The sequence below is a fragment of the Lepidochelys kempii genome, chromosome 13 (assembly GCF_965140285.1).
Source record: "Lepidochelys kempii isolate rLepKem1 chromosome 13, rLepKem1.hap1, whole genome shotgun sequence".
Lineage (NCBI taxonomy): Eukaryota > Metazoa > Chordata > Testudines > Cheloniidae > Lepidochelys > Lepidochelys kempii.
The window spans coordinates 39,705,299-39,723,428 of record NC_136392.1 but is presented as its reverse complement, the minus strand read 5'-3'; the positions used below and the strand labels follow the sequence as shown (position 1 = coordinate 39,723,428).

Below are 18,130 nucleotides of genomic sequence, written 5' to 3'. Positions count from 1 at the left end.
AGTCTGCTGCAGTTTCCACGGTATGCATCCAATGAAGTGAGCTGTAGCTCACGAAAGCTCATGCTCAAATAAATTGGTTAGTCTCTAAGGTGCCACAAGTACTCCTTTTCTTTTTGCGAATACAGACTAACACGGCTGTTACTCTGAAACCTGTCATTAATGAAGATGTTGAACAAAACCAGCCCCAGGACCGACTGCTGGGACACTCCACTTGATACCATCTGCCAACTAGATATCGAACTGTTGATAACTACCCATTGACCCCAACAATCTAGCCAGCTTTCTATACACCTTATAATCCATTCATCTAATCCAGTGGTGGGCAAACTTTTTGGCCCGAGGGCCACATCTGGGTGGGGAAATTGCATGCAGGAGTGGGGCAGGGGTTGAGGTGCGGGATGTGTGAGGAGGTGCAGTGTGCATGAAGGGGCTCTGGGCAAGAGGTTGGTGCAGAGGAGGGGTGTGGGGTGTATGAGGGGTCTTAGGGCAGGCAGTTGGGGTGCAGGAGGAGTGGGAGATGTAGCAGGGGGCTCAGGGCAGGAGGTTGGTGGCTCAGGGCAGGAGGTTGGGGTGCAGGGGGGAGTGTGACTGGGGGCTCAAGGCAGGGGTTTGGGGTCCAGGCTTTGGCCCGGCACTGCTTACCTCGAGTGGCACTGGGGTGGAAGTGGTGCGCAACGTGCCTAAGGTAGGCTCCCTGCCTGCCCTGGCCTCGCGCCACTCCCGGAAGTGGCTAGCATGTCCAGCAGTGGCTCCTGGGGTGGGGTGGGGTGGGTGGCTCTGCTGCACGCTGCCCTCGCCTGTGGGTACCATACTAGAAGCTCCCATTGGCTTCGGTTCCCCCTTCCCGGGAAATAGGAGCTGCGGGGGGGGGGTGCCTGCAGGCAAGGTCAGTGCACAGAGCCCTCAGCCCCTCTTCCCCAGGAGCCGCAGGGACATGGTGCCAGCCCTTCCCCCCACTTAGCCCAGCAGCACCATGGGGCTGGCAATCCCTCAGGCTGGATCCAAAGCCCTGAGGGTCCAGATCCTGCCCACGGGCAATAGTTTGCCCATCCCTGATCTAATCCATACTTCTTTAATTTGCTGGCAAGAATACTGTGGGAGATCGTATCAAAAGCTTTGCTGAAGTTAAGGCATATCACGTCCGTGTTTTCCCCATATCCACAGAGCCAGTTATCTCGTGATTGAAGGCAATCAGGTCGGTCAGGCATGACTTGCCCTTGGTGAATCCATGTTGACTGTTCCTGATCACCTTCGTCTCCTCCAAGTGCTTCAAACTGGATTCCTTGAGGACCTGCTCCATGATTTTTCCAGGGACTGAGGTGAGGCTGACTGATCTATCATTCCCTGGATTCTCCTTCTTCCCTTTTTTAAAGATGGTCACTATATTTCCCTTTTACTGCCACTGCGCTGGTTGTGGGCATCCAAAACTTCTGGGTGGTTCTGAAATCTCTGCCTTAGCTCCCCTAGTGCAGTTTTCACTCATTGTTTGAAAAGCACCTGACAAAGGAAGAGAAGCAAGGTTTATCTACCTTTTTCAGCTAGGGGAAAATTAGGTGCCTTTAAAAATTACCCCCACAGATCCTGCCCTCATCCAAGATTTGGTGGGATTTTCAAAGGGGCTGAGAGGATTGGACAACCCAAGCCTATATCGTTTCCTTTGATACATTGGTGTTTATGTCATGCGAGGCAGTGGCCAGGACTCAGGAGACTTGTGTTCTCTTCCCATTCATATCACTGGTCTTCTGGGTGCTCATGGACAAGATCCATCACCTCTCCATATCCGGCAAAGTTTTCATCCACCTATGTACCTATCTCCCATTGGCTTTCCTGATGCCCAACTCCTGTCTGTGTCTTTGAAACCCCTCTTCCAGTGTCTATGACAATGACAGTGCTGAAAAATATCAAACAAATGAAATTTTAAAAATGAAGGGGAAAAAAAAAACAAAATGAGAAAAAATCCCATTTCCCCACATCTTTTTCCAGCCAGCTCTCAGTTATGTTCTCAGTTAGATAAAAACATAAAACAGTATTGCTTGAAGGTTGCAATGTAACATTCCTTTATTTCTTAGAATGCAGACCCATAAGATGCAAGAACACAAAAACGGAGGGACAAAGCAGGCTCCTCCCCACAACAGAGAGGCATAAGTCTATGGTGATGGGCTGAAGAATGACTCATAATAACCAGAGCATATATTTCCATACAAAGGTCCCCGTCTGCAAGCGGGACCTGAAAAAAACCCCTTACACTCAGAGCGATATCTTGTAATTTTAACACAGCTTTCAACACACCTCACTCTGGCTAAGGATGAATTAGTTTGTGACAAAGTTTCTGGCCTATAGGCAGTATGTGGCTGATCTAGGAAAAGAAGTGAAGAGTCGTGACTCTCACACCTATTTCTTAACCACAAGACACCCAACCCTTGCTGGAAAACCCATTCAGCATGTATTTCTGTCCTGCCTGCTGTATTGTGGCAGAAGATGACAGTTAGATCTCAGTGAACCACTGATTTTTCATTTCTCTGGCAGTTCTGGAAAATAAAAGCCTTACTACCAGGGTATGAAGGCATTCACACTTGCTTTTCCTAGCCCAATGATTACTCATTGTCATTCATGATGAGAATGAATAGTCATTGGGCCAGAAAATAAGTCCAAGGATGACTCTGTGGTCTGGTAGTTAAGAAGCACACTTTGGCTGTGTGAGATTGAAGTTCAACTCCCTGTAACAAGGGCTATTTAATTATTTATACCCGATGGAACCACGTTAAAACACGTTAAAACGAGAGAGAGAGGGAGCTTGTGCAGAGAGTATTCTATAGGCTAGTGCACTTGTTTCCAATGCGGGAGATTGAAGACTTCTCCCCTGTCAGGCAGGGGGGATATTGAGCGTGGGTCTTACACACACACACACACACACGAGTGCTCTAACCCCAAGGTTAAAGATTATAAAGGGCAGGTTGGAGTCCAGCATCTAAGTCCAGAAAGATTTTGATTGACTTTTGCTGAAAATATTCAGCTAATTTGAGTTAAACGAATTCATGAATTAGAGCTACATACCTCCAGCTTTCATCCAGACCACATCACATGATCTATTGTCTACAGCCAAGCTCTATGATACAACCACATTTGCTCCAATCCCTCAGACGGACGCAAACAGGATCTCTATCAAGCATTCTTAAAACTACAATACCAACCTGGTGAAGGGAAGAAATAGATTGACAGAGCCAGAAGGGTACCCAGAAGTCACCTACTACAGGACAGGCCCAACAAAGGAAGTAACAGAACACCACTAGTCGTCACCTTCAGCCCCCAACTAAAACCTCTCTAGTGCATCATCAAGGATCTATAACCTATCCTGAAGGACGATCCCTCACTCTCACAGACCTTGGGAGACAGGCCAATCCTCGCTTACAGACAGCCCTCAAGCCTAAAGCAAAGACTCACCAGCAACTACACACCACACAACAAAAACACCAACCCAGGAACCAAACATTGCAACAAACCCCGGTGCCAACTCTGTCCACATATCTATTCAGGGGACACCATCATAGGACCTAACCACATCAGCCACACCATCAGGGGCTCATTCACCTGCACATCTACCAATGTGATATATGCCACCATGTGCCAGCAATGCCTCTCTGCCATGTACATTGGCCAAACTGGACAGTCTCTACGCAAAAGAATAAATGGACACAAATCTGACATCAGGAATTATGACGTTCAGAAACCAGTAGGAGAACACTTCAATCTCCCTGGTCACTCACTAACAGACCTAAAAGTGGCAATTCTTCAACAAAAAAACTTCAAAAACAGACTTCAACAAGAAACTGCAGAACTGGAATTAATTTGCAAACTGGACACCAAATTAGGCCTGAATAAAGACTGGGAGTGGATGGGTCACTACAAAAACTAATTTTCCCTCAGTTGATATTCACACCTTCTTGTCAACTGTTGGAAATGGGTGACGTCCACCTTGATTGCATTGGCCTCGTTAGTACTACAGAAGTAATCAACCACTGAAAATAGGCCACTTCCACCTTAACTGAATTGGCCTCGTTAGCACTGACCCTCCACTCAGTAAGGCAACTTCCATCTTTTTATATATATACCGCTGACTGTATTTTCCACTCCATGCTTCTGTTGAAGTGGGTTTTAGCCCATGAAAGCTTATGTCCAAATAAATGTGTTAGTCTCTAAGGTGCCACAAGGACTCCTCTTTGTTTTTGCTGATACAGTCTAACACGGCTACCACTCTGAAAATTGACAACAGAGGATCCTAATCAGTGGAGAATGAAAGTCATTGGTTTTAGTGGGAGTGGAAGAGACCCAGAGCCACTCAAAAGATGTTAAGCTCCTTGCAGAATCTGGGCACTAGTGTTCATGTACGGATGAATGTATGGATGCATGAAGCAGAGTGCTTTACTGAAATGTGTGTCTGCAAAAGAAAACATTTTTCTTAAAGAATGTCTCTTACAGTATCAAGATATCATCACATCCAATGAAGTGAGCTGTAGCTCACGAAAGCTTATGCTCAAATAAATTGGTTAGTCTCTAAGGTGCCACAAGTACTCCTTTTCTTTTTACAGTATCAAGTTTTGTATAAAGAAATGTGTATTAAATGTATGAAAGATTAATACTGAAAAAGTATCCGAGTAAAAGAAAAGAAAGAAAGAAAGAAAGAAAGAAAGAAAGAAAGAAAGAAAGAAAGAAAGAAAGAAAGAAAGAAAGAAAGAAAGAAAGAAAGAAAGAAAATGGATGAAGTAAGGTCAATGAGGGGTTCTCAAGGACTCTCCTATTCTCAAGGACTCCAATGGGCCATGTCTAAGAAACTATTTCAGTTCATCTCTATTTTACTATGTGCTAAAATTTGTCCTTTAAGGTTCCATGCCTGTTTCTGAAAGCAACTAGTTGAAGAATAGCTTTCCCCAGGGACTCAGTGACCTCCTTGTTTCTCAGGCTGTAGATGACAGGGTTGATCATGGGAGTCAGGACTGTGTAGAAGACAGAGAAGAGTTTGTGTAGGACCGTGGGAGTGTTAGCTGTTGGAGCCACATAGACAGTAATCAGTGTCCCATAGTAAACTATAACCACAATGAGGTGAGAGGAGCAGGTGGAAAAGGCCTTTTGCCTCCCCGTGGTGGACGGGATTCTCAGGATGGTGGTGATGATACGAATGTAGGATGTCAGGACCAGTAGACATGGCACAAATGTCCCTATGGCAGAGACAATAAATGTCAGCACTTGCACAGCCTGGGTATCGCCACAGGACAGCTTTATCACGGGTGAAAAATCACAAAAGAAATGGTCAATTCCTTTTGAATCACAAAACTTTGATTTGAACAAGAAAATATTTATTGTGGTGCAGCCTAGAAAGCTACTTATCCAGGATCCTGCCACAAGCTGGCAACAAACCCTGCCATTCATCAGAGCAGCATAACGGAGTGGATTGCATATCGCTAAGTACCGATCATAAGACATTGCCGCAAGCAGCAGAGATTCTGTAGCTGACAGAATACCAAAGAAATATGTTTGCAAAATGCAGCCCTTAACAGAAATGGTTCTGTCCCCAGTCAGGAGACTGGCCAGCAGCCTGGGTAGCAAGGTGGAGGTGTAGCAGATCTCCAGGCAGGACAAGTTCCCCAGGAAGAAGTACATGGGGGTGTGAAGGTGGCAATCAGCCACAACTAGTGCAACAATGAGAATGTTCCCTGCCACAGTCACAATGAAGATGACTAGAAACACGAGGAAGAGAAGGGGCTGCAGCTTAGGGAAATTCCCAAATCCTAAAAGGATGAATTCCACGATGGGTGTTTGATTTCTTCCTTCCGCTTTCTCCATAATCTGTATCTAGAAAAAGAAAACCATTAAATATTGATGGAGTGCATGCCGTCAGTTTGTGCTGTTGGATACACTAGCAGAAACCTGCAGTAGGTAACCTCATACCACTGCATCTCTCCACTAGAAGAATGAAGTTGTTAATAAACAGAGGAAGCCTAATATAATTAAGAGGTTGAGCTTCCAATACAGGTGAACCAAGAGCATAGAACCCTACTGATTACAGAAATGTCCCCTCTAACTCCCTTAATCTCTCTTGAACTTTAAAGAAAGACCTTTAGGCTGGGATGTTGAAATCTTTATCCCATCAGTGTCATATCAAGAAACCTAGAAGACATAACAAACAATCAATAGATTGGAAATGAAAAATATTGAGAGTTCAACCACGGGTACGTCTCCCCTGCAGCTGGGAGGTGTAATTCCCAGTTTGGGTAGAGGTACATGCACTCGCTTGGATCAAGATAGCAGGATAAAATTAGCAGAGAGAACACGGAAGCACACGCAGCCCTTTGGATTGGCCGCCTGTGGATGTACCTAGGATCTCAGACTGATTGTGCTCCGGCAGCTAGTCTGTGCTGCCCAGGCTACACTGCTATTTTTAGCACAGTAGCTCCATAGCTCAAAGATAGAGTGTGTAGGTCACCAGAGCAGGGAATTACACTTGCCACATGCACTATAAACACACCCCATAGGCACACACCGAAACACCAAAGAGGCTGAGGTTTGCATGAAGGTTTATCCAGCTGTCTTCTATCAGAGCAGATTCAAAGACAAATTTGCACCATTTGATAGATGTAGCTGAGAAACAGACACAGACACACAACCAACAAACACACAAACAAAAACAAATCGCTCCTAAAAACACACCACGTGCAGTTTCCTGTTCACAATTACCCCAGGTTAAATTGCATCAGCTTCGTGTGAATTTACACAAGTGCAACTGAGATTGGAATCCAACCGCATATAAAGAAATGTAAGTGAAATAAAAATGAAAACTCATGAAGAGAGAAATAAGAGAGTCATTTTTATCCAGAAGGGAGAATGTGCTTGGAGAAAAATGAAAAACCGGAGAAAAAGAAAGAGTTATATAGACAGAATGAGATAAAAATACACAGAGAGAGAAAGAGATTGTTTATTTCTCCAAATGTTATGAGCAATAAAATATAGACATGTTTAAAGAGAAGTAGCAGATCCTTGCTGTTAAAGCAAAGATATTCGAGCTAATAAGTGCGAAACCTCTTCCTTGCTTTTCCCCTACACATTTCCTGATCATACCTTCTGATCTCTTCATCCACTGACTTAGGTTGCGCCCCTATAAACTATGTCTATACCAGGCGTGGCAATGGTACATTGAAAGAAAAATGGAAATCCAGAAAAGCACACACACACACACACATGCAAAGAAGAGAGACTATTTTGTTTCAAAATTTTTAGGAGCAATAAAACTCACTTGGTAAAAAATAAAATACACATTCAAGCAGCCAATAAACTTTTGCGAATACAGACTAACACGGCTGTTACTCTGAAACCGTTCACCCACTTTGGTTCCTTACCAAATATATTCAAGAGACCAGATAACCAGTCAGTCAAGTTTATTTCTATAAACCAGTAATAATATGGTACATTCAAAAGGTAATGGGTTACAGGGAATGGATCACTTGATGATTCCCTGTTCTGTTCATTCCCTCTGAAGCATCTGGCACTGACCACTGTCGGAAAGCAGGATACTGGGCTAGATGGACCTTTGGTCAGACCCAGTTTGGCTGTTCTTATGTTCTAAATCTGAGAACCATTCATTGCTCTGTCTTAGGCATGTTTTGCTATAACTCATCGGTGATTGGTTCCCCCCAGCATGCTACCTGGAATTAGGATTCCACTGAGCCCTCTGACCCACCAGTCTGGGCTCCTTCTCACACTTCCTCCGGCATTCACTCAGATAGAGCCACACTCAGCTACAGTTACATGCCGGCTCTCTGATCAGCCACTGCATGAACCAACAATAGAGAAGCTACAGTGAAGATAATCAGCAGCTTCACAGCCTGGGACTCCAGAGCTGCACCACCCTGTCCTGGTCAAAACACCGACCAGTAAGAATTTCTTACCTGGTTCATCTCTTCCTGAATGTGGGGGGGAATATGCACACTTGGGCTAACCAAGCTGAGATTTTCCCCCAGACACTTCAGTTAAAGGCACACTGGTTTAAGTTAAACTGCAAACAAGTTTATTAACAACAAAAGTGATTATAAGGGATAGGGAACAGATCAAAGCAGAATACCAGCAAATAAACAAAAATTCAAACTCATCTTAACACACAAGTTAGATTGACTATGAATGAACAGTTTCTCACCCTGACTGGTGATACCAGCAGTCTGGCAGATTCTCAAGGCACAAGATGCATTTGCTTTGCAGCTTGGGTTTCTCAGGTTTCCATACACAGGCTAGAAACCTCTTTAACCTGGGTCCAGCACTTCCCCCAGTTCACTCTTTGTTCCTCAGGTCTCTCCAGGAATCCTCTTCTGTGGCGTGATATCACTCCAGGTCTTATATAGCTTTAGCATAGGGTGGGAATCCTTTGTTTCAAAACTCGGTTCCCAGACCAGTTTGTGGAAAAATACAGACGTCCCAAGATGGAGTCCAGAGTCATGTGGTCTGGTCACCTGCCCTGGCAGAGTCATGGCTACCATTACTTACAGGCTCTCTGGAGTGTTCTCAGGAAGGCTCACCAGGTGGGAGATAAGCTTCTGCTAAGGCCAATTGTTTTCCCTAATAGCTCATTACCCTGAATTGGCCCTTCCCAACCACCTATGGAGACTGAAAGCATCTTCACTAGTGGATATTACCCAGGTGTAACTACATTTGAAATACAGATACATAGTCAATATTCATAACTTCAGATACAAAAATGAGACATGCATACAAACAGGATAATCATATTGAGCAAATCATAGCTTTTCCAATGACACCTTCAATGACCCGTCTTGCACAAAATGCATCATAATTATGCTATAATCATATCATAATAATAACCCTACGAAGCCTATGGGGTGCAGTGTCACAACATCTACCTTCATTTACTTTCCCACTGGATTGAACAAGCAATCCTATTCTTTCTGACATGGGTGGATGCCTGGGCAGGAATTTTTCATTTCTAAATCAGATTATTTCATTTTAACTGTATTGCTTTCCCTTTCACACAGAAGATCTATTCCCAGCCATACCCTAACCGTTCCATCACCTTTTCTGAGACAAGATTATAGTCTTTGCACAGCATTTTCCATTCTCTTCTACTATTCATAGTCTTCAATGATCTCTGTAAACTGAGCTTTGGGTTCCTTCCTGGATTTCTCGATCATGCTGCGCTTCTTGGTGTATTTTGTTGTTATCCCCTTTCCAGAAATTACCATCTCTCCTGCTTGGTAATTTTTCCTTCATATGAGATGATGTAATCTCCCTTGATATTCTGCTGGTGGGAATTTGAAACTATTGCATAAGGAAAGTGAATATTTATTTTTAGAAAGGAAAAACAACAGTACAAGGGCAGTCTTATTACTAACCTCAAAGGGGAAGTCATAGAAAACAACTGATTCCAAAGGGAAAATAATGGAGACAGGAAAACCCTTGACACAAATTGTTTTCTTTTTTTTAAGTTCTGCTCTTGTTCAAAAGGAATTATTTTGGGGAAACTTTTCTGGCCTGTGTTCTACACAAAATCCGACCAGATAATCACAACGGTCCCTTCTGGCCCTGGAATCTATGAATTATCTCTGGGAACACCTTCCAGAGAGATGGGATATTTCTCTGAAAGGTATCCTCATGTTCAGGTGAACTTGCTGGGTTTCATTCAGGAAACACCAGCTGAGATTCTATGGATGGAATTATGCTAAAGGCCTCTAGTGACCTTAAGTTCTTTGATTCTCTCAAGTCAACAGTCCAGATTCCCCTCTCACTTAAACCAACGTAAAACAAAAGTCATTCAGCTGAGGTAAATAAATTCAAGCTCAGGTAAACCTCATCTCGGTAAGAAATGCCAAGCATTTTATCACTTATGTATATCATATGATTGCTGAAGTTTTGATGTATCTTGAAGTGTCATACATTGGGATTGTAAACTCATTTGTTATGTTAACTTTCTGTTAAGATTTTAGCATACCTGTGTGTGCTATAAAATAATAAATAATGCTACCCAGAAAACAATAACTCTAGAAGACCTTACATTGTTCTTGTTATCCAGAGGTACTCTGTGAATAAACATAACATGATGTTTACCCATCAAACCGCCTTGGATTTTAAAGGGACCCATGGGAGTTAGAAGCCCAATTCTGAGTAATTTTTATGACAATTTGGCACCTAATTCTCCTTGTTTTCTTTGAAAATCTCAGCCATAAAGAATCATGAATTTCTGAGTGTCTTCTGAAAGAAAATGGCCTGGTCATTAATTAATATGCTTGAGTGTTTAAGTAGTACCTTTTTTTGGGTGGTGTTAATTAACTGATTAGTCACTCAGTACACTTAAATTTCTATAACTACTCCTCAGATAGTCACTCCTACCAAATCTAAGAGTATAGAGTGATAAACAAACTAATGATGAGGAATGGGTCAAACTCCACCAGAAATCATCAACGCTCCACCAACTGGCTTCACACAGGTCCTAGGCCTGGAGCTGTAGCTATGCTTTTGACATGTGTCCACTAGGAAATGGGCCAAAGCTATGAAATTGTCATCATGTTTTACCAGCATTTAGACAGGAGCAAAAGCACTTGGATTCATATCAGTGAAAAGCCCAGCTGACTGTTCCAAGTGCCTTGTCCTAGCCTGTTTGCAACTGAGGAATTTGGGATTTAAATAACTGAAGTATAAACACAACACAAGAATCCCTCGATGGACTCTAAACTGTGTCTTCACTAATATATCCCACTGGTGATGGAGGGTTTGTAATTAGGGCCTTTGGGTATTAATTAACACCAACATTGGTTGCATCATGTCCTCTGAAATATTGCTAGTAAGTTGCAGTGAGTTTTCAATAGCATGGTCCAAACTGTTCCCTGGTGTACCTCCTCTCTTTTCACTGTGGTTACCCCAGGGGCACATCTGAACCAGTGTGTTTTTATCACTGAGATACTGAGCTGGGTCCTGATAACAGACACACCACTGGAGTAAGGGGAATTACTCTGTATTTACACCAGCATAACTGAGATGAGAATCTGGGCCATTGTGCACATTCTAAGTTCTCCAGCATCTCACAATAATGTGGGATAAAAACTACTGCTATCGAAAGGAGAACACAGAAGCATGGCTACGTGTTGTGCTTCCATTGTAACCAGTCCGTGCTGCCCATGGAGGCGAGGCACAGTTACAACCCAGGCTGTGAAAACACGCACAGAGCTGGAGAGCTGGGATTAGAGCCCTGGTCCTTTATTTCCAAACACTCAGGGCCAGAGTGTCAATGGAATTTGTTTTCCTAAAGATGCAGATAGGAACCTAGTGAGATTTTCAAAAGCAGCAGGGGGGAACATACAAAAAATGGACTTTAGCTCCTAACCACTCTAGGTGCCCAAATCCCAGAATCAGGCCCCGGTAGGATTCTCTAAACCTTCTCTCAGCTTCTCCCAAACTCTGTAGGCATCTAAACTCAACTTGGGGCCTACTTTTTGCAGTGAAATGCCCTAGAGTGCCTAGGTTTCTGTCTCTCGGCATGTGCACTGGAGCCTGAGACCAGGCATCTGGAGACATACATCCCTGAGTTCCTCCCCCTAACTCACCTAAGGGGCCCAATCTGGTAGGTGAGCTCACACAAAAAGTTGGGGTGGAAGGAGGGATTCCCTTGTCACTTTTAGCACAGTGGTTAGGGTACTGAGCTGGGATATCAGAGATCCCAGTTCAAGTTCTCCCTCTGTTGGAAGGGGAAAAGGGAGGATTTGAACAGGCTATGTTACTTCTCAAGCGAGTGTCATCACCACTGGGCAGTGAGATATTATGGTATGTGGGACGTCCTCTGTCGCTTCAGTTGAAGCTGTTTCATGCTGGGTAACTAATAGAAGAGTCATTGGGTCAGCAAGAAAGATAACAAATATAAGAGTGACTCTAAAGCCTGCTGGTTAGAGGACTCCACTTCTTTCTGGGGAGACTGTAGAAAAAAACCCCAAAAGTCCTAAATAAAAAACACCATTTCATGACTGGCTTTGTTCATCACTCCCAGATTTGCCCTGAAGAACTGAGAGATGTGAATGTAGAGTTTTGCCCTCCTTACTTATAAATACGAGTATGCTGAGTCTATGCTGAAGCGGTAGAATCAAGTGTTCCTAGAAAGATTTTCAATCCTGGAGTCATGATATTTAGGTTCCTACATTAGTATTTGACTGTGGAAATTAACTTGAAAAACCCATATTCAAAAATGTTCCACCTGAATTCATGATGCTGCTTTTTATTGGTTCACATTGATTTTCTCAGCTACCTCTGATAGTCCCAGAGGTGGAGATATGAACACTGTAGCTTGTTACGTATTGAAGGATCTTCATGAGGCAAACCAATCAGGTCATCCTCATTTTCTACCACCACAGCCTGACTAAACAAGCGGGGAAACAACAAAGAAGGTAGAAACCACTAAGCTATACCCCTCTGACTCATTAAACCAGCAGAACGTATCCCCCTTTCTTTTGAATAAAAAAAATACATTCACTTGGATTCTCTGAATTCGTGTGCATGGCACAAGTTTACCCACAGAATTACTCAGGACCTCCTTTACCTTTGTATTTCGCAGGCTGTAGAAGAGGGGACTGAACAGGGGAGTCAGGACTGTTTCGAAGAGATGGAACCCTTTGTTCAGGTCTCTCGGTGAGTTGGACTTTGATAACATGTAGACAATAATCAGAGTCCCATAGAACAGGTGGGAGGTGGGAGGAGCAGGTGGAAAAGGCCTTTTGCCTCCAGGGATTAGGAGGACGGTGGAGATGTAGGATATTAAAGTTAAGAGAAAAGGGGGCAGAGTGAAAAGTATAGGCAAATGTTCATTTATTTCTTACAATTCAGACCTATACGATGCAAGAACACCAAAACTGAGGGACAAAGCAGGCTGCTCCCTAAAATAGAGAGGCCTAATGCTAGCCTGGCTGGATGCAGAATGACTCACAACAACCAGAGCATATATTTCTGTATAGAGATCCCCAGTCTGCAATTGGGACCAGAAAATCCCCTTACACTCAGAGTTACAGCTTGTAATTTAAACACAGTTCTCAACACCCCACACCCTGCATAAGGATGAATTAGGTTGTGACAAAGTTTCTGGCCTATAGGGAGTAGGTGGCTGATCTAGGAAGAGAAATGAAGAGTCGTGATTCTCAGACCTATGTCTTAACCAAAAGACACCCAACCCTTGATGAATAACCCACTCAGTGTGTATTTCGGTCCCGCCAGATGTTCTGTGGCAGAAGATGTCAATTAGAGCTCAGTGAACCACTGATTTTTTATTTCTCTGCCAGTTCTGGAAAATAAAAGCTTCAGAACCAGGCTATGAGTTATTCTCACTTACTTTTCATATCCCAATGACTCATTCATGATGAGAATCAATAGTCATTGGGCCAAAAGGCAAATCCAAGGATGACTCTGTAGCTTGGTAGTTAAGACGCACACTTTGGCTGCAGGAGATGGAAGTTCTACTCCCTCTTTCAATGACTATTTAATTATTTATACCCAATGGAACCACTTTTAAAGGAGAGAAAGAGAGAGAGCTTCTGCAGAGAGTATTCCACAGGCCAGTACACTTCTTTGCAATGTGGGAGACTGAAGACTTCCCCCCCTCCCCACCCCCATCAGGCATGGGGGATATTGAACGTGGGTCTTACACACACATGAGTGCTCTAACCACAAGTTAAATGTTATAACAGGGGCGCGTTGCTCCCCCGCATCTACGTCCTGAAAGATTTTGGTTGCTTGTTGCTGAAAATATCCAGCTAATTTGAGTTAAATTCATGAATCACTTTGGGCTGACCAAATAAACTATTCATTCAAACAAAGCCTGATACTGTATATACCTCCATCTATGAACCGCATACGGCCCTGCATCAGGGGAGAGCAGGAGGGTGGGGTGGGTGGTCAGGTTTATTTTGTGTCTTTGTCTGTTTCTCAGCTGCATCTATCAAATGGTGCAATTTTTTCTTTGACTCCTCTGTGATAGAGGACAGCTTTGGATAGACCTTCATACAAACCACAGCCCCTTTGGTGTTTCCTTCTGTGTCATATGGGGTATGTCTATGCTGCATCTGGACAGTGTAATTCCCTTCTCTGGCAGAGCTACACAAACCATCTTTGATTGAGCTACTTTGCTGAAAGCAGAAGTGTACCCTGGGAAGCACAGACTAGCTGCCCGTGCCCCGTCCCAACTGAGATCCTGTACACACGTGGCTATCCAAACCTGCAGCCTGTGCTGCCATGTTCTTACTTCTAGCTTTGTGCTGCTAGCTGTACAAAACTTTTCCTTTTGGAAAATCTTTGAAAACCAAGCCTAGGGTTTAATATTAAGTTCTGGTTATCTAACCGTCTTCATTAGGGTTCATGTGTGTCTACCCAAGCTGGGAATTACGCCTCCCAGCTGCAGGGTAAACGTACCTGTGGTTGGACTCTAAATATCTTTCATTTCCAATCTCTTGATTTTTTGTTATGTCTTCTAGATTTGTTGCTATGACACTGATAGGATAAAGATATGTCAAAACCCAGCCCCAAAGTCTTTATTTAGGGTTCTAGAGAGCTTAAGGGAGTCAGACGGGACATTTCTGTAATTCAGTAGGGTTCCATACTCTTGGTTCGCCTAAATTGGAAGTTCAACCTCTTAATTATATGAGTCTTCCTCTGTTTATTGACAACTTCATTTTTCCAGTGGAGAGATGAAGTGGTATGTGGTCACAGGTTTCCACCAGTGTACAGGTTTCCAACAGTATAACCAACAGCACAACCTGACTGCATGTCTTCCATCAATATTTAATGGTTTTCTATTTCTAGATACATATTACGGAGAAAGTTGCAGGAAGAAATCAAACAGCCATTGTAAAATTCATCCTTGGACACTCAATAACAGACTTGCATCCACTTCATGTGGATTTATACAAGTACCACTTTTCATAAAGAATGTCTCTTACAGTATCAAGTTTTATATAAAGAAATGTCTAATAAATGTATGAAAGATAAATCCTCAAAAAGTAGCAGAGTAACAGAAAGAAAGAAAGAAAGAAAGAAAGAAAGAAAGAAAGAAAGAAAGAAAGAAAGAAAGAAAGAAAGAAAGAAAGAAAGAAAGAAAGAAAGAAAGAAAGAAAGATGAAGTCAGGTCAATAAGGGGTAACCCTGTTCTCAAGGACTCAGATGGGCCATGTCTAAAAAACTGTATCTGTTCATCTCTATTTTACTATATGCTAAAACTTGTCCTTTAAGGTTCTATGCCTTTTCTGGAAGCAATCAGTTTAAGAATAGCTTTCCCCAGGGACTCATTGACCTCCTTGTTTCTCAGGCTGTAGATGACAGGGTTGACCATGGGAGTCAGGACTGTGTAGAAGACAGAGAAGAGTTTGTGTAGGACCGTGGGAGTGTTAGCTGTTGGAGCCACGTAGACAGTAATCAGTGTCCCATAGAAAACTGAAACCACAATGAGGTGAGAGGAGCAGGTGGAAAAGGCCTTTTGCCTCCCCGTGGTGGACGGGATTCTCAGGATGGTGGCGATGATACAAATGTAGGATGTCAGGGTCAGTAGACAGGGCACAAGTGTCCCTATGGCAGAGATAGTAAATGTTACCAGTTGAAGCGTCTGGGTGTCATCACAGGACAGCTTAATCATGGGTGAAAAATCACAAAAGAAATGATCAATTTCTTTGGAATTACAGAACGTTAATCGGAAAAAGAAAATATGTACTATGGCGCAGCCCACAAAGCTACTTATCCAGGACCCTGCCACGAGCTGGAAACAAACCCTGCCATTCATCAGAGCAGCATAACGGAGTGGATTGCATATCGCTACATACCGATCATAAGACATTGCCATGAGCAGCAGACATTCTGTAGATGACATGACACCAAATAAGTATAATTGCAGAATGCAGCCCTTAACAGAAATGGATCTGTCCCCAGTCAGGAGACTGGCCAGCAGCCTAGGCAGGATGGTGGAGGTGTAGCAGGTCTCCAAGCAGGACAAGTTCCCCAGGAAGAAGTACATGGGGATGTGAAGGTGCTGATCAGTCACAACTAGCGCAATAATGAGGATGTTCCCTGCCACAGTCACAATGTAGATCACTAGAAACACGAGGAAGAGAAGGGGCTGCAGCTCAGGGACATTCCCAAATCCTAAAAGGATGAATTCCACGATGGGTGTTTGATTTCTTCCTTCCACTTTCTCCATAATCTGTATCTAGAAAAAGAAAACCATTAAATATTGGTGGGGTGCACCAGGCTGAGGTTGATGGTTGATGGTGGGATGGAAATTGTTGAATTGTTGATTTCAACAATTTCCATCCCACCATCAACCTCAGCCTGGTCCAGTCCACACAAGAGATCCACTTTCTGGACACTACAGTGCTAATAAACGATGGTCACAAAAACACCACCATATACCGGAAACCTACTGACCACTATTCCTACCTACATGCCTCCAGCTTTCACCCTGACCACACCACACGATCCACTGTCTACAGCCAAGCTCTGCGATACAACCGCATTTGCTCCAACCCCTCAGACAGAGACAAACACCAACAAGATCTCTATCAAGCATTCTTACAACTACAATACCCACCTGCGGAAGTGAAGAAACAGATTGATAGAGCCAGAAGAGTTCCCAGAAGTCACCTACTACAGGACAGGCCGAACAAAGAACATAACAGAACGCCACTAGCCGTCACCTTCAGCCCCCAACTAAAACCTCTCCAAAGCATTATTAAGGATTTACAACCTATCCTGAAGCATGACCCAACACTCTCACAAATCTTGGGAGACAGGCCAGTCCTTGCCTACAGACAGCCCCGCAACCTGAAGCAAATACTCACCAGCAACCACATACCACACAACAGAACCACTAACCCAGGAACCTATCCTTGAAACAAAGCCCGTTGCCAACTGTGCCCACATATCTATTCAGGGGACACCATCACAGGGCCTAATAACTTCAGCCACACTAGCAGAGGCTCGTTCACCTGCACATCCACCAATGTGATCTATGCCATCATGTGCCAGCAATGCCCCTCTGCCATGTACATTGGTCAAACTAGACAGTCTCTACGTAAAAGAATCAATGGACACAAATCAGATGTCAAGAATTATAACATTCATAAACCAGTCGGAGAACACTTCAACCTCTCTGGTCACGCGATTACAGACATGAAAGTTGCGATATTACAACAGAAAAACTTCAAAACCAGACTCCATCGAGAAACTGTTGAATTGGAATTCATTTGCAAATTGGATACTATTAACTTAGGCTTGAATAGAGACTGGGAGTGGCTAAGTCATTATGCAAGGTGACCTATTTCCTTTGTTTTTTCCTACCCCCCACCCCAAGACGTTCTTGTTAAACCCTGGATTTGTGCTGGAGATGGCCCACCTTGATTATCATACACATTGTAAGGAGAGTGATCACTTTAGATAAGCTGTTACCAGCAGGAGAGTGGGGTGGGGGGAGAGAAAACCTTTTGCAGTGGTAAACCATTTTTTCATGGTTTGTGTGTATAAAAAGATCTTCTGTACTTTCCACAGTATGCATCCGATGAAGTGAGCTGTAGCTCACGAAAGCTTATGCTCAAATAAATTGGTTAGTCTCTAAGGTGCCACAAGTCCTCCTTTTCTTTTAGGATAAAAAATAGCAGTGAGAACAGGACAGCACATACAGGGGCTTGGGAGGGCCACCTGTGGATGTACCTAGGATCTCAGATGGGATTGTGCTCAGGCAGCTCCTCTGTGCTGCCAAGGCTACATTGCTATTCTTAGCACAATAGCTCCATCACAGATAATGTGTGTAGGTCACCGGAGCAGGGAATTACACTGCCCAGGTGCAGCATAGACATAACCCAGGAGACACACACCGAACACCAAAGAGGCTGCGGTTCGTATGAAGGTCTGTCCAGCTGTCCTCTATCACAGCAGATTCAAAGAAGTTGCACCATTTAATAGATACAGCTGAGAAACAGACAAAAACAAAAATTAACCTAAACACAGACCATGGGCTCAATTACATCTCAATTTATCTCAATTACGCCAGGGTAAATTGCATCTGCTTTATGTGGATTTACACAAGAGCAACTGAGACTGGAATCCAACCCCATTTAAAGAA

The 18,130-nt window shown here is 43.6% G+C and overlaps 2 protein-coding genes across 2 annotated transcripts; both read right to left on the bottom strand.

Moving 5' to 3' along the window:
• Positions 1-4,860: 4,860 nt before the first annotated feature.
• On the bottom strand, positions 4,861-5,838 carry LOC140896793 (olfactory receptor 5G9-like). Its single transcript, XM_073308818.1, has one exon. It carries the CDS (start codon positions 5,836-5,838, stop codon positions 4,861-4,863), a length of 978 nt encoding a protein of 325 aa, XP_073164919.1.
• Positions 5,839-15,247: 9,409 nt separating this feature from the next.
• LOC140897107 (olfactory receptor 5AP2-like) lies at positions 15,248-16,210 on the bottom strand. Its single transcript, XM_073309436.1, has one exon. It carries the CDS (start codon positions 16,208-16,210, stop codon positions 15,248-15,250), a length of 963 nt encoding a protein of 320 aa, XP_073165537.1.
• Between the last annotated feature and the right edge of the window lie 1,920 nt (positions 16,211-18,130).